Genomic DNA, 20,000 nt, shown 5'->3' with positions numbered 1-20,000 from the left:
CAGAGAGATATTGACACGTCGCAGATGTTATTTATCGTGACGCAGTGGTCAGCGCAGCTCGATTTCAGCTCGTGTGAATCTCTGAAGGCCTGTCCTCGGGTCGTTTCCAAGTAAATGCGTTTTCATTTTAGTGTGTTGTAATGGAGAACAAAAAAATTAGAATTCATTTTTTTTGAGTGTTTTACAGGTTTATCTTTGGCCTTTTTAAGTCTTTACGTTATTTGTGCATTTGCATTTGTGTTTTCATGTAAAGCGGATTCTTTTACTTTGATTTGAGTCGTTTTAGTAGCACATTTAGTGACATCTATGTGAATGCTGCACATGAAACAAAACTACATTTCTCTGAATTTCGGCATTCCTGCCATCAGGGAATATTTGCTGGGTGATGATAAGTTAGACTTTCCCTTGGACCAAATGCATTCGCCTGTGTGTGTGTGTGTGTGTGTGTGTGTGTGTGTGTGTGTGTGTGTGTGTGTGTGTGTGTGTGTCTGGTTTGCAGCTTTGTGCCCGTCTTGATCTGCTGCCAGGGATCTTGCTGTGATTGTTTATTCTGCTGTTTTAACAGTTAAAAAATTGCAGAACAAATTCTTTGACCTGGCCGTCCATCCGTCCACCGCCGCTGTTTTCCACTCGTGTGTGTGTGTGTGTGTGTGTCGAGCAGGAGGAGGATGTCGGGTCGACTAATGAATCCACAAAAGAGCTGCACAAAAAAACAAAAGGCCTGTTCACAAACCGCGCCGGACGCTCGGCATTGTTATGCTAAGACTCCTTTAGTTTAATTAGCTCTCACGCCGGGATTCACTCTTTAAAACACCGGAACACGGAATTCTGACACTGCGGATTCATCCTGGAATATATTAGTCATTCGGAACTAAAACTTGTTTTTCAAATAACCCTTTGGTTACATTTGTATCTAAACTTGGTTACAATTCATCTAAACTCATTCAAAATATTAGTTTGGAATCTTTTTCATGTTTGTGCAGCGTAATTGGTTTTACCAACAAAAAAGCTTGCATTTTTACTGAACAGCACTAATTATTATATAACAACTGACAATAATAATATTAATTAGGTATTATTTATCTGTTTTGTGTTTTTTAGTTAAATCTAAAATATGAAACGCGTGTGTGTGTGTGTGTGTGTGTGTGTGTGTGTATGGAGGGGTGGAGTTGTATTTGTAAATTATTTATTCATGACCTGTCCATGTATAATCCATTGACCAGATGTTTAGAAAATTATAAATAGTTTCTGCAGGTTTTTCCAGCACTCTAATTACTTCTATCCGAATGCCGATGCACACACACACACACACACACACTCGGTGTTTGTCACAAACAGCATTAATATAATCCTATTCTGTTACGCAGCATTTCAAGTCGGACCAAATGTGGCTGAAATGGATCATTTGAGAAGCAGGAATGCTAAATCTGTCCTTGTGTGTAAAGAATCTGTGCTTTTGTTAAGAACAAGAGCACACTTTCAACTGACAACAGACAAAATAGAAAAACTAAGCATAGCTATGACGTATAGATAGATTTGATTTAGCATAAACAGATGATGAATCCTGAATGCTTTACTGTGTGTGTTTCCCTCGAGTCCTGCCCTCCACGATCTCACAACTGTGTGTGTGTGTGTGTGTGTGTGTGTGTGTGCCAGAGATTATGTGAAGTCTTATTGATCTGTCGAGAAGAGGTCTGGGTGGTACGGAGACCCCTGACATTCCCGGGATGACTGGGGTTTGTCCTTTGGGGTTTGACGGGGAGAAAGTGTGTGTGTGTGTGTGTGTGTGTGTGTGTGTGTGAGAGAGAGAAAGAAAGAGAGACACACTCTTCTAGAGCATCTCCTGTCGCTCTTTCTCTCTGTCCGTCTGTCTCTCTCTCTCTTTTTTATTTTTTGCCATGCATTTTAATTTCTACAACTTTCCAAGTTAGTGAATCGTAGTCATCAAAACAAACCAGTTTTTGGTGTCCAAACTATTATTTCTCAGTTTTCTTAGATGCTGTTGCATGTTTGGTTGTTCTTCTATTATTCCTCGTTTTCGTCTCCTGCCAAACGTTTTCTGTGCCAAGCATACGCAGAACGGCAGGTTGTTTTCACGGGAACGTTAAACGATTCACAGCGATGCTCTCTCATGTGCGGACAGACACTCCTGTTTTTGCATTTAATCATTTAGAAGAAGCTTTTTTTAGAAAAGAAGAAACATGCAAGCTATTCGTCATGTGTGAGCAGCACTGTTAGCGGTTTCAGAGTCAGTTGTTGCTGTTTTGAGTGTTTCGTGTGCTTTTATGTGTCTCGTTGTCCTTGTGTCCAGCTGGTTTAAGACACTCTAGCATAAAAATAGGTCAGATTTTAAACACACACACACACACACAGAGAGAGACACACACACACACACACACACGTTCAGCTAAACGAGGGCATACCATAGACCATTGTTTTTACTGTGTATAAAACATCAGGATTTTATTTTTAAAGAATTTTTATCTTTAACATATTTTTATTTTATTTTATTTAAGATAAGGTAGATATATTTTGTCAGATTTGACTTATTTTTTAGAAACAATTTAGGTAAAAACTGCAGCCGAACACACACACTGTGTTCAAAAGTAATGTGTTTTTATACTCTATAAAAGATCAGCATTTTACCTTTTACATATTTTTATCTTCATGATAGATGAATGTTTTTATCTTTAACATAAGATATATATTTTGTCAGATTTAATATATTTTAAGGGACAATTTTGTGCAAAACTGTAGCCGAACACACACGCACACACTATGTCTGAAATATAATGTGTTTTTATACTGTATAAAAGATCAGCATTTTACTTTTTAAATACTTTTATCTTCATGATAGATGAATGTTTTTATTTTTAAGATAAGGTAGATATTTTGTCAGATTTAAATTATTTTTTGAAACAATTTGATGGAAAACTGTAGCCGAACACACACACACAATGTGTCTGAAATATACATTTTATACTGTTGTATGAAAGATCAGCATTTTCTTTTTTTTTCTCTTTTTTTCTTCATGATAGATGAATGTTTTTATCTTTAAGATAAGATATATATTTTTTCAGATTTTAATTATTTTTAAAGACAATTTTGTGCAAAACTGTACCTAAACCCAAACACACTGTTCAAAACATGTTTTTATACTGTCTATAAGATCAGCATTTCTATTTTTAATATTTTTATCATTTACATTCATGCATTTAGCAAATGCTTTTATCCAAAGTGACTTACATTGCTTTCACGCTAACAATTTTCTCCAAACATGTGTTCCTCGCGCTTGCTAACACAGTGCTCTACCACTTGAACACTAAACGGCTAGTTATAATTTTGAGATTAGATAGATATTTTGTCAGATTTGTTTTAGGAACAATTTTGTGCAAAACTGTTGCTAAACCCACACACATGCGCTGGACACCGACTGAATCCCGATCTAAAATAGCAGCAGGGAAAAACGGCCACAAGTTTGCAATGTTGAAGTAATCAGTCTTTGATCCTGGTGGTTTTATTATTTTAATAATAATGCGTCTGTGATCCGGCCGTATGAAGTGCCGTTCTGTCCATATGTTCACCATTACAGACCCTTCACATGAAACTATATGGGGCTCTGCATGTGTGTGTGTGTGTGTGTGTGTGTGTGTGAGGTCACAAGGTCACGGCGGTGGCATACAGTGCACATGAGAGATGCCCCCCCCCCATTTTTTTTGCATCAAATGAAAATATCAAATTAAAACTAATAATTAATGATCATAATTTGCATAATAATAAATCAATAAATTAACTTTCACAAGGCTCCTGTGTTCATGGAAGTGTATCACTTCATGTGTTAAGTTTCATGTAAATATTTTGTGTAAAATCACATATATAAAATAAAATGTGTATATTTTGCCGTTTATATAAATTAAGATATTTAAATATCAAATAAAAAAATATACATTTGAATATTTTTATATTAACTTTTATCATTTTTAATTATAAAGAAATAAATTATAGTTTTATTATAATATGTAAATATGTTATTTTGGTGCATATGGAATTTAATAAATCTCAAATCTTGCAGTGAAACTAAATTTTTTAAGCAAATTTGTGTGTTGCACGATTTGAATTTATTTTAGTGTAACATAAATATTTTCCTCCTAAATACACAATATTTGCTGAGAAATATGTTGTATTATTCTATATTATTTCGTTGGCAATATAAAATAAACCATAACTTTCTGATGTATGCGGTGTGCTTTGTGCATTCACTTTCCTAGAGTTTCATTTCACATGCATTATAAAAACATGTTTTTGTGAAAAATACACAGAATATGTTTCCCATAGAAATAATTATAAATGTGTTCTCTTGTTGCACATTAAAGTTATAAAATGTCAAGCTTTCATGTTTAATTAAACCATATTTACATGCATATTTTAAATCTGCTTTGCAATAATCGCTGATTGAACATAATACTTTTTGGGTTTGTGGACATTTTTAAGACATTTGGTGTTGAATAATGTCAGAATGCTCTCTTATTTCGTATTATATCTGGAACAGTTGCTTGTGTGTGTGTGTGTGTGTGTGTGTTTGTGTGTTCCTTTCTTAATTCCTTTTTTAATTATTAGCATCAGTTGATTATGTATGGTGACTGCTGGACAGGATCCTCGTTCACAATCGTTCGATTACGCTCGTCTCATCTGCTCCTCAGTTGACTTTTGTTTCCCAAGGTGTCTCTTCCACCGTTCGCCTGGAGTCCCGCTTAAACCTTTCCAGATTTCCACAATCTTTCCTGGTAATCCTGTGAAATTGGTTTGGCAGGTTGTGGTGGGATCCGTCCGCTGGGGTTGGGATCAGATCCGCGGCGCTGATGGAATGTCAGGGAATTATCCAGCGCACTGGATCTTAATGGGACGGAACATTCTATTTGGCTCTGTCTGAAGGTTCCGAATCCGTACGCTTTGGGCCCAACCGGCCAATCGGATTCCACCGCTGTCTCCAGACGAACCAATCGGATTCTTGGGTCCCATGAAAGGGCCGTTAGAATATCACCATGGTGATGAGTTTGGATGACAGCCATCTTCTGCCGCTCATGTTCTCCTCGAGCACTTCCTGTGGATCTCACACACACACACACACACACACACCATCGTGTTTCGCTCTGAATGTGTGCATCTGCTGAACGAGACCCCGCTTGACACACCTTGCTTTTCTTTTCTTTATATTTCATTCAATATTTGAATATAGTTTGATATTTTACTTTGTGTTCTTTTTCTTTTATGTTATTAGTGGTGCTTGTAAAGCGAAGCATCACTGTTTATTTCTGTCTTTTTCTATTCTTTTTGTTTACATTTATTTAATTATTTTAATATAGTTCAATGTTTTAATATTTTTATTATATTCACTTCTTTTGTAATTTACATTTATTTTATTCATTGTATTTTTATATATTTGGTTTAATATTTTATTTTTGTTATTCTTTTTTTCTTCTAGTTTTTATCATTTTTATTTTCTTTTAATTTAAATTTATTTTATTAAAATTTTATATTTTTAAAATTATATTTTATTACTATTTTTATTTTTCATATTTTTTTGTATATTTTTTTTCATTTTCTTTCTTTTCTCATTTACATTTATTTTATTAATGCTATATTTAAATACTTGTCTTAATATTTTAATAGTTTACTATTTTATTTTATTTATTTATTTTTAACTTAAATGTGTTTTATTTTAATTTTATATTTGGTTCAATATTATAATATTATAAAGTTTCGTCAATATATTCTTTTTATGCTATCATGTTTTTCATCATCAGAACTGAAGCATAAACCATATACATCGTTGCATCTGTTGTGTTTATCGAGTTGTGCGTTCCTTTGGCCTGTTTGCACATGGAGTGTATGTGTGTGTGTGTGTGTGTGTGTGTGTGTGGATCGAGGCATCTGGCAGTAATTAGGTTAAATTAGAAATGCTGTGGTCACTTGCCAAAAGCTCTGTACCTTGAAAGGGTTCACAAATAATAAAGAGCCTTTAGCGAAGATCCAACAACCCCCCTGTGTGTGTGTGTGTGTGTGTGTTGTATAATAATAGTCTGTATCTTGAAACAGAATGCAAAACTACCTCTAAATGATCTAAATTACCCTGAAAGTACCCGAAAATCTGATGAAAGACTGACTGGGATGTTTACGCTTTCGTTTTTCTCTCCGGTCGTCCCGCTCTTCCTCTCTCGAGGTGTTTGTGTGTTTTAAGTGCTTTCGTTCAGTTATTTGATTGTAGAAGCGAAAGAGGCACAGAGCGGCTCTCATTACCCATGAGTCTGTGGGGTTGGACGGGACGTATGCGTGTCATTTCCTGTTTGCGTGGTCAGTTTGACAGCTCTAGCGATGTATGCTGGATTAAAGCTCAGTGGAAACAGGTGCCTTTTCATCTGGAAAAAGAGATTTCTGTATGATTTTAAGCACGAAGATTTATTTTATTTCATTTTTTTTAATTTTATTTTTTATTTTTTGCAAACTCTCCCATCTCAAGATAAATTATATATTTTTATTATTTAAATGACAGATTTTAATTTTTATTTTAAAAAACGAAAATACAGTATAAATAAAATATAATTATATATTTTAATTAAACATATTAAAAATGTAAAAATACTGTAATATATAAATATTTTACTTAATATTAAATATATAATGTTAAATGTAATTATATATAGTTGTAATTATATAAAATTTATATATATATATATATATACATATATATATATATATATATATGTATATATGTATACATTTTATATAATTACAACTATATATAATTACATTTAACATTATATATTTAATATTTAGTAAAATATTTAATGTAAAACAATTCATAAATGTAAGCATTTATGTAGCTCAAAGTATCTGATAGAAGACATTGTGAAATGGCAGTGATTTCTTCAGAGCTGGGCTCCTGATGGACTTGTGTTTGATGTTGGTCAGATGATCTCAGGATGGATGGAGTGCAGAAGAGATGAGAAGAATCTCTTCATCTGTTCTGACTCAAGCAGAAACATTATAAACACATGCCACGTCTCTCTCTCACGCTGATCGCTTCAGATCAGTAAACATGTGCTGTTTTCATCTGTACCACAGGACTTTGATTACTATATTCATATACTGCAGCAGGAATTATAGTATGCAAAAGAAATTTGAATGCACTTCAATGAATACCATCAGTTTCATATTTTTTTTACTTCATTGCATTATTTAAATTTCCTGTGAATGAGTGTGTGTGTGTGTGTGTGTGAGTGAGTGTGTGTGTTTGTGTGTGTGTGTGTGAGTGTGTGTGTGTGTGAGTGTGTGTGTGTGTGTGTGTGAGTGTATGTGCGAGTGATTGAGTGTGTGTTTGTGTGCGAGTGAGTGAGTGAGTGTGTGTTTGTGTGTGTGTGTGTGTGTGTGTGTGAGTGTGTGTGTGTGTGTGTGTGTGAGTGTGTGTGTGTGTGTGTCTGTGTGAGTGAGTGTATGTGCGAGTGAGTGAGTGTGTGTTTGTGTGTGTGTGAGTGTGTGTGTGTGTGTGTGTGTGTGTGTGTGTGTGTGTGTGTGTGTGTGTGTGTGAGTGAGTGTATGTGCGAGTGAGTGAGTGTGTGTTTGTGTGTGTGTGTGTGTGTGTGAGTGTGTGTGTGTGTGTGTGAGTGAGTGTATGTGCGAGTGAGTGAGTGTGTGTTTGTGTGCGAGTGAGTGAGTGAGTGTGTGTGTGAGTGCGTGTGTGCGAGTCTGTGAGAGAGTGAGTGTGTGTGTGTGAGTGAGTGTATATGCATGTGTGTGAGTGACTGAGTGTGTGTGTGTGTGCGTTCGAGTGAGTGATTGAGTGAGTCTGTGAGTGAGTGTGTGTGTGTGTGTGTATATATGTAAATGTGTGTGTTGATCTCCACTAGGGGGCTCCAGCAGCAGTAAATCACAGTAATCAAACAGGGTTTATCGAGAACATAGCACTGCTGTCGATCCTCACAAAGACAAGTCAGAAAAGAAGAGAAGAAAGTAATGTCACAGTACTCAACACGTAATCCTGTTGATCTGTACCAGAGAACACACACACACACACACACACACACGGCCTCAAGCTGCTGGATCTCTGTGTGTGTAAGAGAGAGGATGAAGAGTAAAGCATCAGATAGATGGAGAGTATGGAGGGAAGTGTGGAGCGGATGCTCTCGGCTCCATCTGTGCTGCACACGCTCAGTTCTGACTCGCTTTCTTCTGACATCACTATGGCAACACACTCAGCAAGGCCACACTGTCGAGCTGTCAATCACATCACAGATGCCCACACACACACACACACACACACACACACACTCACACACACACACACAGGTCACCGACCTCAGACCCGAACACGACTGCGCTCAACACACCTTTTAATTTTCTTTTCTTTTTAATCATTATTAGCTTGTAGTTGTTTTAATATTTTAATATATTTTCATATTTTCCTTTTCATATTTAATTTTTCTTTCTTTTCTTTCAATTTTATTATTTTATTTTTTTAGGTTATATTTCATTTGATATTTAAATATTGATATTTTTCTTTTCCTGTTTCTTTCCTTCTTAATTGTGTAATTGTTTAATTTAATGTAATTGTTATTTTATTTTAATATAGTTTTATATTTTGTTCATTATTTTCTTTTCTTTATTTTTTACATTTATGTATATTATTTTACTGACTTTTATTACTTTTCTTTTTTCTCTTCAGCTGTGCATGTTTGTCCAGGTTTATTTTAATGTAATTAGAGGTCATTTAAAAGCTTTGGTGTCTTTGATCAGATGTGTGTGTGTGTGTGTGTGTGTGTGTGTGTGTGTGTGTCTCTCATCTTGAACTGATTCCTCAGTATAAACACTGAATTGTGCTCTGTTCTTTCTCTCTCATCTCTTTGTTTCCTCTCATTCTTGTATGAAGTTCGTTAGCGTTGAGTGTGTGATTGTTTGTGTGTTTGATCGGCTCCAGATGTGTTGTGCATGTGTGTGTTTTCTCCACCTGTCATTCTTCTTAACAGAATATTCTGCTCTCAATATGAGCCATGTTTATCATGCCATGTGTTTGATCATCACTGAGATTTGTTTCAACTCATCCCTCGGCTTGTGTGTGTGTGTGTGTGTGTGTGTGTGTGTGCGTGCGTGTGCGTGTGTTCTATGTGTCTCTCTCCATTAGTTGTGTGTGTAAAGTGTTTCATAGCTGTATTGACATCTGACCTGAAACACACACACACACACACACAGTCACAGGTGCTGTTGTGGGAGGCACTTGTCTTTGCATGGTTTTCCCTGATCAAGCTACAGGAAGCCGCTTCTCCTCAGGGAGTGTGTGTGTGTGTGTGTGTGTGTGTGCTCTCGCTGTGGTTCATATGGAATAAATTAGTGTTTGATGGCAAAGCCAGACCCCAGTTTGTGTGTGTATGTGTGTGTGTGTTTGTGTGTGTGTGTGTGTGTGTGTGTGTGTAAGTGTGTGTTGGAGCTCTTGATGTTGTTCCACATCTGTACAGCATTATGGAAATTGCAGGTTGAAGGAATGAAGTCCAAAGTCCAGCTTCCTTCCGTATGTCTTTCTCTCGTTCTCTCTCTCTTTCTGTTTATTTCTCAGAAAAAAAGGGGAAAGAATGCTAGTTTGCTAGTTTGTTAAGTGTTTATTTTACACATGCATCAGCTGTTTTACCTTGTATGTTGTTCAGGAGGAGTGTTTAATTGTGTGTTTGTGTTTTGGTTGTGATGTTGAAAAGATTAAGTGTGTGTTCTGCTGCGTGTTTGTGTGTGTGTGTGTGTGTGTGTGTGTGTGTGTGTGTGTTGCCGGTCAGTTCAGCACAGGTGCAGTGAGCGGGTCACACTGATGAGGTGTGAGGGGCGAGACCGTGTGTGTGTGTGTGTGTGTTGTGGCTTTCGTGACTGCTCTGATTTCGCTCCATCTGCTCCTGATCTGCTGCAGTAAACAGACTCACTCCCGCAGCGTTTGAGCTCCAGACATGAATGATTCCTCACATCAAGGATTGTTGAAGAGGATCTACTGCTATTTTACTGAGTGATCAGATGCACTGTTTTTACCTGCTGAACTAGAAAACACCTGAAACCAAATCACAATGAAGGAGAGACCTGAGTCACATATACAGCCCAGATGATCACTGAGAAGGAAACACCTAGAAACCACACACAACACCCTAGCAACTGCATAGCAACCACCTAAAACACTCAGAACACCCTAGCAACTGCTTAGCAACCACCTAAAACACTCAGAACACCCTAGCAACTGCTTAGCAACCACCTAAAACACTCAGAACACCCTAGCAACTGCCTAAAACACTCAAAACACTCTAGCAATTGCATAGCAACAGCATAGGACACTTGGAATGTCCTAGCAACTGCATAGTAACAGCCTACAAATACACAGAACACCCTAGCAACTGCATGACAACCGCCTAAAACACTCAAAACACCCTAGCAACTGCCTACAACACTCAAAACACCCTAGCAATTGCATTGCAACAGCTTATTACACTTGGAATTACCTAGCAACTGCTTAGTAACAGCCTACAAATACTCAGAATACCCTAACAACTTCATAGCAACAGCTTAAAACACCCAGAACACCTTAGCAACTGCATAGTAACAGACTAAACACTCAGAACACCGTAGCAACTGCATAGAAACCACCTAAAACACTCAGAATACCCTAGCAATTGCATAGCAACAACCTACAACACTCAGAACACCATATCAACTGCATAGCAACAGCTTAAAACACTAAAAAAACACCCTAGCAACTGCAGAGTGGCAGACTAAACAATCGGAACACCATAGCAACTGCATAGCAACAGCCTTGAACACTTGTAATATCCTAGCAACTGCAGAGTAACAGCCTACAAATACTCAGAATACCCTAGCAACTGCTTAGCAACAGCCTAAAACACTCATTACACCCTAACAACAACATCACAACCAACTAACACTCAAAACACCCTAGCAACTTAATAGCATCAGTTGAAAACACTCAAAAAACTATAGCAACTGCATATCAACTGGCTGTAACACTCAGAGCACTCTAGCAACACCTTGACCACTTGCATTAGCCTAGCAGCTTCCTAAGATCATTCAGAACACCATAGAAACTACATAGCAATAACATAAAAAACACTTCAAATACTTAGAGATGTGTGTGTTAACCGTGGACAGGTGCAGAAACGAACCAGCCAGAACAAAATCTCCATGTTTTTAAACCCGCTTAAGTCACAGCCTGATCTCTTTCACAGACGTGTGTGTGTGTGTGAGAGAGAGAGAGAGAGAGAGAGAGAGAGATGCTTCATGGGAAAGTAAAGTCTTCCATCTGTGCTGAAGTCTCTTGTTCTCCATAAAACTCCTCAAACTTCACCCTTGAGCTCTGGAGATGTCATAAGTTCTTAGTTGAGCTTCATTTGCATTTGTCTCAGATTTTTCACCTGCAGTTCCTTAAAAAAAAAATCAAAGTTTCTCATCAGAAACTACACCATTTCCATTTGTTCTGTATTCAGTCCAGGAGAAAATATTTAGTTTTAGGGAGATCTAGACTGGGATTCTTGTGTTTTGAGGTGTATCTCTGAGGGTCGTTCTGTCCTCACACATCTGCTGCGTGTATCTCAGCTCTGTATTCCCATCCGGCATGTTCTCAGCGTTGCTGCTAGTCATTACAGCACAGCTTTCCAACAGGAATGCTCTTCTGTTTGTGTGCTGATGTCATCACTGATCCACCGCAGCTGCTCGTCTCACATTTGCACTAAATTATTGTGTTGCAACACTTTGAAAACACGAGAGTTTCACCCCGTTTCCATCTCTGATGCATCTTGATGCACGGCATAAAAATGTGCAGTGAAATGCATGTTGAAAGAATGTTTTGAGTCCTATGTCGTCCTGATCACGGCGTGTTGTGTGTGTATTTTAGGTATACGCCCCGTCCGCCAGCACTGCCGATTATAACCGGGACTCACCAGGTTACCCGTCCTCTAAAGCACCGGGCAGCAGCTTTCCCAGTTCCTTCTTTATGCCAGGTAAACCACACACACCTGACAAAAACTCAAAACAACCTAGCAACTGTACAGCAGCAGACTAAAACACTCTAAACACCATAGCAACTGTCGAAACCATCCTAGCAACTGCATAGCAAAAGACTTAAACAGTTGGAACACCCTAGCAACAGCATAGCAAAAGCCTTAAACAGTCGGAACACCCTAGCAACTGTCTAAATCATCCAAAACACCCTAGCAACCGCATAGCAAAGCCTTAAAAAGTCAGAACACCCTAACAACTGTCTAAATCACCCAAACCACCCTTGCAACTGCATAGCAAAAGACTTAAACAGTTGGAACACCCTAGCAACTGCATAGCAAAAGCCTTAAACAGTCGGAACACCTTAGCAACTGTCCAAACCACCCAAAACACCCTAGCAACAGCATAGCAAAGGCCTTAAACAGTCGGAACACCCTAGAAACTGTCCAAACCACCCATAACACCCTAGCAACCGCATAGCAAAAGCATTTAACAGTCAGAACACCCTAGCAACTGTCCAAACCACCCAAAACACCCTAGCAACCGCATAGCAAAAGCCTTAAACAGTCGGAACACCCTAACAACTGTCCAAACCATCCTAGCAACTGCATAGCAAAAGACTTAAACAGTTGGAACACCCTAGCAACAGCATAGCAAAAGCCTTAAACAGTCGGAACACCCTAGCAACTGTCTAAATCATCCAAAACACCCTAGCAACCGCATAGCAAAGCCTTAAAAAGTCAGAACACCCTAACAACTGTCTAAATCACCCAAACCACCCTAGCAACTGCATAGCAAAAGACTTAAACAGTTGGAACACCCTAGCAACTGCATAGCAAAAGCCTTAAACAGTCGGAACACCTTAGCAACTGTCCAATCCACCCAAAACACCCTAGCAACAGCATAGCAAAGGCCTTAAACAGTCGGAACACCCTAGAAACTGTCCAAACCACCCATAACACCCTAGCAACCGCATAGCAAAAGCATTTAACAGTCAGAACACCCTAGCAACTGTCCAAACCACCCAAAACACCCTAGCAACCGCATAGCAAAAGCCTTAAACAGTCGGAACACCCTAGCAACTGTCCAAAACACCCTAGCAACCGCATAGCAAAAGCCTTAAACAGTCGGAACACCCTAGTAAACGTCTTATTCACCCAAAACACCCTAGCAACTGCATAGCAAAAGCATTTAACAGTCAGAACACCCTAGCAACTGTCCAAACCACCCAAAACACCCTAGCAACCGCATAGCAAAAGCCTTAAACAGTCGGAACACCCTAGCAACTGTCCAAACCACCCAAAACACCCTAGCAACTGCATAGCAAAAGCCTTAAACAGTCGGAACACCCTAGTAAACGTCTAATTCACCCAAAACACCCTAGCAACTGCATAGCAAAAGCATTTAACAGTCAGAACACCCTAGCAACTGTCCAAACCACCCAAAACACCCTAGCAACTGCATAGCAAAAGACTTAAACAGTTGGAACACCCTAGCAACTGCATAGCAAAAGCCTTAAACAGTCGGAACACCTTAGCAACTGTCCAAACCACCCAAAAAACACCCTAGCAACAGCATAGCAAAGGCCTTAAACAGTCGGAACACCCTAGAAACTGTCCAAACCACCCATAACACCCTAGCAACCGCATAGCAAAAGCCTTAAACAGTCGGAACACCCTAGTAAACGTCTAATTCACCCAAAACACCCTAGCAACTGCATAGCAAAAGCCTTAAACAGTCGGAACACCTTAGCAACTGTCCAAACCACCCAAAACACCCTAGCAACCGCATAGCAAAAGCCTTAAACAGTCGGAACACCCTAGTAAACGTCTTATTCAACCAAAACACCCTAGCAACTGCATAGCAAAAGCATTTAACAGTCAGAACACCCTAGCAACTGTCCAAACCACCCAAAACACCCTAGCAACCGCATAGCAAAAGCCTTAAACAGTCGGAACACCCTAGAAACTGTCCAAACCACCCATAACACCCTAGCAACCGCATAGCAAAAGCCTTAAACAGTCGGAACACCTTAGCAACTGTCCAAACCACCCAAAACACCCTAGCAACCACATAGCAAAAGCCTTAAACAGTCTGAACACCCTAGTAAACGTCTAATTCACCCAAAACACCCTAGCAACTGCATAGCAAAAGCCTTAAACAGTCGGAACACCTTAGCAACTGTCCAAACCACCCAAAACACCCTAGCAACCGCATAGCAAAAGCCTTAAACAGTTGGAACACCCTAGCAACCGCATAGCAAAAGCCTTAAACAGTCGGAACACCTTAGCAACTGTCCAAACCACCCAAAACACCCTAGCAACCACATAGCAAAAGCCTTAAACAGTCTGAACACCCTAGTAAACGTCTAATTCACCCAAAACACCCTAGCAACTGCATAGCAAAAGCCTTAAACAGTCGGAACACCTTAGCAACTGTCCAAACCACCCAAAACACCCTAGCAACCGCATAGCAAAAGCCTTAAACAGTCGGAACACCCTAGTAAACGTCTTATTCAACCAAAACACCCTAGCAACTGCATAGCAAAAGCATTTAACAGTCAGAACACCCTAGCAACTGTCCAAACCACCCAAAACACCCTAGCAACCGCATAGCAAAAGCCTTAAACAGTCGGAACACCCTAGAAACTGTCCAAACCACCCATAACACCCTAGCAACCGCATAGCAAAAGCCTTAAACAGTCGGAACACCTTAGCAACTGTCCAAACCACCCAAAACACCCTAGCAACCACATAGCAAAAGCCTTAAACAGTCTGAACACCCTAGTAAACGTCTTCTTCACCCAAAACACCCTAGCAACTGCATAGCAAAATCATTTAACAGTCAGAACACCCTAGCAACTGTCCAAACCACCCCAAACACCATAGCAACCGCATAGCAAAAGCCTTAAACAGTCGGAACACCCTAGTAAACGTCTTATTCACCCAAAACACCCTAGCAACTGCATAGCAAGAACCTAGAATTCTCAGATCATCCTAGAAATTACATAGCAACAGTCTAAAACACTCAAGACACCTTAGCAACTGTCTAAACACTCAGAATACCCTAGCAACTGTCCAAAACACCCTAGCAACTACATATAACATCCTAAAACACTTGAAACACCTTAGCAACGGTCTGAACACTCAAAACACCCTAGCAACTGCATGGCAACAGCTTAAAACACTAGAACAGAACATCCACCAACATCCAGTGCATCAGCCAATGAGAATCAAGAAATCAAGACCTTTGCTTTTTTCATATGCTTTGTGTGTGTGTTTCATGTGTGGTTTCAGACGGTCATCACAGTACAGACCCATGGAGCTCGTCCGGCAGTATGAACCAGCCCGGATACAACGGCATGCTGGGAAACTCCACACACAGCGCTCAGAGCAGCAGCTACTGCGGCCTGCATCCACACGACAGACTCGTGAGCTTCTGTTCAACTAGTTCAGATTAGTTCAGAAGCCTTTTGGGTTTGTAATGTAGGTGCACAAAACTCAACAGTGTTCCTGTGGCTCAGTTGTAGAACATTGTGTTGGCAGCGTAAAAGGTTGTGGGTTCGATTCCCAGGGAACACGTTAGGTAAAAAAATAATTAGCCTGAATGCACTGTAAGTCGCTTTGGATAAAAGCGTATGCTAAATGCATAAATGTAAACACTTCAATATAGTCCAATTAATTAAGTCAACGGTTCTTTAATCTTGTTTGTTTTCTATTAAAAACTCAACAGTGCTCCTGTAGCTCAACTGGTAGAGCATTGCATTAGCAAGCAAGCTAGCGCAAGGTTGGGGGTTCGATTCCCCGGGAACACATGATAGATAAAAAATGATAGCCTGACTGCACTGTAAGTCGCTTTGGATAAAAGCGTCTGGTAAATACATAAATTAAATTTTTAGTAAATTTTTAATTTACTACCTACTATATGGTCAATACCTCATATTTCAGTAGTTTTTAGGGGGTATGATGAGTTTCAAATGATTTTGATGACAAATATCTAGGTGTATAATCATATATGAACAGTAAATCATACAATCTGTGTTTGAATGCGATGGCCTTGTCTCTTGAGTTCAATAACACTCTTTCTGTCTGTGTTTTTCAGAGTTACCCGTCACACTCGTCAGCTGAGATTAACCCCAGTCTTCCTCCCATGTCCAGTTTCCATCGCAGCGGCGGGACGAATCACTACAGCACGGCGTCCTGCTCCGCCTCCACTAACGGGACGGACAGCGTCATGGGTGAGTCACTGCTGAATCAAGGAAAACAGAAGAGGAATATTAGGATAGTAAATGAGAAGGAGCTAAGGGAGCTACAGGAGATCAGGTTTAGCTTCCAAACAGCATTAATAGTGATTAACAGTGATTAATCAACTGGTTTTGCCATTAGTCAAAAACTATTTCTAATCTGTTGATGAGCAGCACTGGTCATTCCTCCATCTGTCAGATCTAAAATCAGCTTTGTCAATGACATGGACAAAATGTTTTCATGGCGTTCATGAAGTCAGTAGTTCTCAACCTTTTAGGTTTTATTTATTGTTTGTTTGTTTTTGGTGGGATTCAGCCATTTAGTTTTTTGTTGTTGTTGTTATTGGATTTTATTTAATTTTTTATTTTTTATTTTTACCAAAACTGGAAATTAAATTAAATTAAAAAATGTAATTAAAAAATGTATAAAAATCAACAGAATTAAATTGTGTTAACTCTTGTTCTTCGGAATTCAATAATAAATTTATATAAAATTGTTTTTTTATTAAAAATTTTTTGATTAAGTAATAGTTTAAGGAAGCAATAAGTTTCTAAACTGTGGTTCTCAGTGGTTTATTTATTGTTTGTTTGTTTGTTGTTGTTGTTGTTCAGCCATTTACAGTAGTTTTTTCTTTTTCATTTACCAAAATTTAATTTAATTTAATTTAATTTAATTTAATTTAATTTAATTTAATTTAATTTAATTTAATTTAATTTAATTTAATTTATTTTATTTTATTTTAATTTAATTTAATTTAATTTTGTAAACTCTTGTTCTTTAGGGTTCAAAATTGAATTTACATGAAATTGTTATATATATATATATATTTTTTTTTAATATTTAAAAAAATACAATGACAAATTACAATTTCTCTGTAATTTCTACTCTATACACATACTAGAAAAATGTGTATTCTGTATAGACATTTACATGAGTCAGCACTGTAGTCTAGAGTGTGTTTGAATGAGCAGGGGTTTGAACTCTCTATAATGTGTTGTGTTTCAGTGAATCGAGCGCCGAGCGGAGCGGGAAGCAGCTCACAGACGGGAGACGCGTTAGGAAAGGCTCTGGCTTCAGTGAGTGACCAGGTCTAATGCAAAAAATCTAAATCTAAGTATAAATCACATTCACGGTACATTTAACTCATCTAATGATGTTCTTCTGAGTTTTATGTGTTAAAAAAGTTATGAAAACTTGTTTCTGACACGGGACAGGATTGCAAAATATAACCACAGAATTATATAAACTTGCAATGCTGAGAAGTAAAGCCAAAATTGTGGGATAAAAAGTTGCAATTAAATTTTTCAATTTTTATCTGTCCAAAATATAAACTAAAATTTTTATTAGGAAAAAAAAACAGAATTTTGAGATATAAACTGGATAATAAAAGTCAGGATTGAGATATAAAATCAAATTTTGATTCAAATAAAAGTCTGAATTATCAGATATAAACTCATTAAGACCAGAGACATTTATTTATAAAGTAAATAGCTAAATGTGATTTCATGTTGCCTTTCCGAAATCATCTTCCTGTTGGGTTGATGATGTTTCAGCTTGATGATGATGACGACGATGATGATGATGATGATGATGATGATGATGTGTGTGTGTGTGTGTGTGTTGTGCTTCTAGATCTATTCCCCTGATCACACCAATAACAGCTTCTCATCTAACCCATCCACTCCTGTGGGATCTCCTCCCTCACTCACAGGTAACACATGTGTGTGTGTGTGTGTGTGTGTGTGTGTGTGTGTGTGTGTGTGTGTGAGTGTGTGTGTGTGTGTGTGTGTGTGTGAGTGAGTATGTGTGTGTGTGTGTGAGTGTGTGTGTGTGAGCTTTAAAGAGTTAAATTAAATTAAAACATTTAAAAAGCATTTTTTTCTTTTGTTATTTTTTTAAGTATTTAATTTAATTTCAGATAGTTTCAAAGAAAACATGAAACCAAAATAACTAAAAAGAAAAAAGAAAACAATACATGGACATAAAAAGGTCAAAAACACACAAAAAAAACTAAATTCCTTTTAACAAAAATGTAATCAAATATTTATTGTATTTCTATTGTATATTCTTATACTGAAATATCAAAAAAAAAAATATTTAAATAAAATGTAAACATTTAAAACATTAAAAAAAAATTTTAATTAAAAAGAAAACAGAAATAAAGAAAATATTAAAACAAAAACTAATACAAGACTAATAAAAAAATTATAATACTATTAAACTATAATTTTTTTTTATAAAAACATTTAAAATAAAAAAATATTTTTTTTATGTAGCTTAACTTGACGTACTAAAATTTATTAAAAAAAACTATATAGCCATAAAAAACTAATTAAAATGACAAAAAAATAAATAAATTACTAAAACTTTAAATGAAAATATAAAAATATTAATTAAATATAAACATAAATTAAAAATAGCTGAAGTTGAAATATTTTTATATGTTTTATTCTTCATATCCAGTTCAAACTCGGAAACACTTCATCTCAAAACCTGATTAACGAGTCATTATTCGCGTCGCCATGGAAACGACCACCGCTTAATTGCTATTTTTCCTAGTGCCAAAGTCATTAGACGACATCCATTAAATGTGCAAATTAATATTTAAACTTAAACATGCGACAGAAGTTTAAGCAACTCATTTAATCATTTTCTCATTGGTGGCGGCGCGGATACATGCTAAATTTATTTGCACATGAATGTGGCTGTAATTATGTGCTAATTAGCGTTTGGAAATGAGGTTTAATAATCCAGGGAAGGCATGTTTCTGTAAAGAATTACGATTTGAAAAAGAGGTCAATAGCGAGTTGTTATTAGCATGAAGAAAAGCTGAAGAAAACTGGACCAAAACTGTTAATTTGAGTCGGATCAACGGGAAAATACGGATTCAGAGGATACGAGAGGAACGTTTTAACATTAGGCCTCAAGCATGGATCTCACCTCAAAGATTCAAGCACTGAAAATAAAATAGAAAATAAAAAATGAAATAATATTTTTATTTCAGCTAGTTTTCAAGGCAGCATTTCTCATTTTCAGTTAGTTTAAATAAAAAAATAAAATTAAACTACACACTTATCCAAAAATAAAACTAATAAAAATAGAATTTTTCAAATTAAAGTGAAAACAGAAAATCTAAAAATAGAATATTATCCAAAATATTAACAAAAACTGTAATAGTAGCTCAATGCAGTGTAATTTTAGATGCTATTATAATTAAATTAATATTTTGAATCAAACTATTTCATTTTTATATTTTATATTTTCTGTCATTTTTTACAATTTAATACATTTTTGGTGTTTTGTCATTTTTAAATAGGTCTACAATCCAGTTTTTGGTGATTTTTATTCATTTATTTTATTTTTATTTATTAAACAAAAAAATGATTCATTTATATATATATATATATATATATATATATATATATATATATATATATATATATATATATATATATATATATATACACACACACTTTTTTATATAAATACAATTATAAAATGAAAATATATAATTTAATATAATTAAAATTATATATAATTACATATAACATTATATATTTAATATTTATTAAAATATTTATATATTACAGTATTTTTATATTTTTATATGTTTAATTACAATTTATAATTATATTTATAATTATATATTTTTTTCAGTTAATGTTTATTTTATTTCAAGTAACAAAAATGTTAAATATAAATGCTCAGTTTTAGTTAACTATAATA

The 20,000-nt window shown here is 36.6% G+C and overlaps 1 protein-coding gene across 1 annotated transcript in view; it reads left to right on the top strand.

The window, feature by feature from the left end:
* The window catches only part of LOC113078488 (transcription factor 4-like), a 115,374-nt gene that overhangs the window by 77,326 nt on the left and 18,048 nt on the right, over positions 1 to 20,000 (top strand). Inside the window, 5 exon segments of the mRNA XM_026250787.1 lie at positions 11,927 to 12,032; positions 15,327 to 15,460; positions 16,132 to 16,267; positions 17,280 to 17,350; positions 17,907 to 17,985. Of these exon segments, the coding sequence (XP_026106572.1) occupies positions 11,927 to 12,032; positions 15,327 to 15,460; positions 16,132 to 16,267; positions 17,280 to 17,350; positions 17,907 to 17,985 (526 nt within the window).

The sequence above is a fragment of the Carassius auratus genome, unplaced genomic scaffold (genome assembly GCF_003368295.1).
Source record: "Carassius auratus strain Wakin unplaced genomic scaffold, ASM336829v1 scaf_tig00025783, whole genome shotgun sequence".
In the NCBI taxonomy this organism is placed as follows: Eukaryota; Metazoa; Chordata; class Actinopteri; order Cypriniformes; family Cyprinidae; genus Carassius; species Carassius auratus.
Note: the sequence above shows the minus strand (reverse complement) of the source record. Positions and strands in the feature narration are given on the sequence as shown.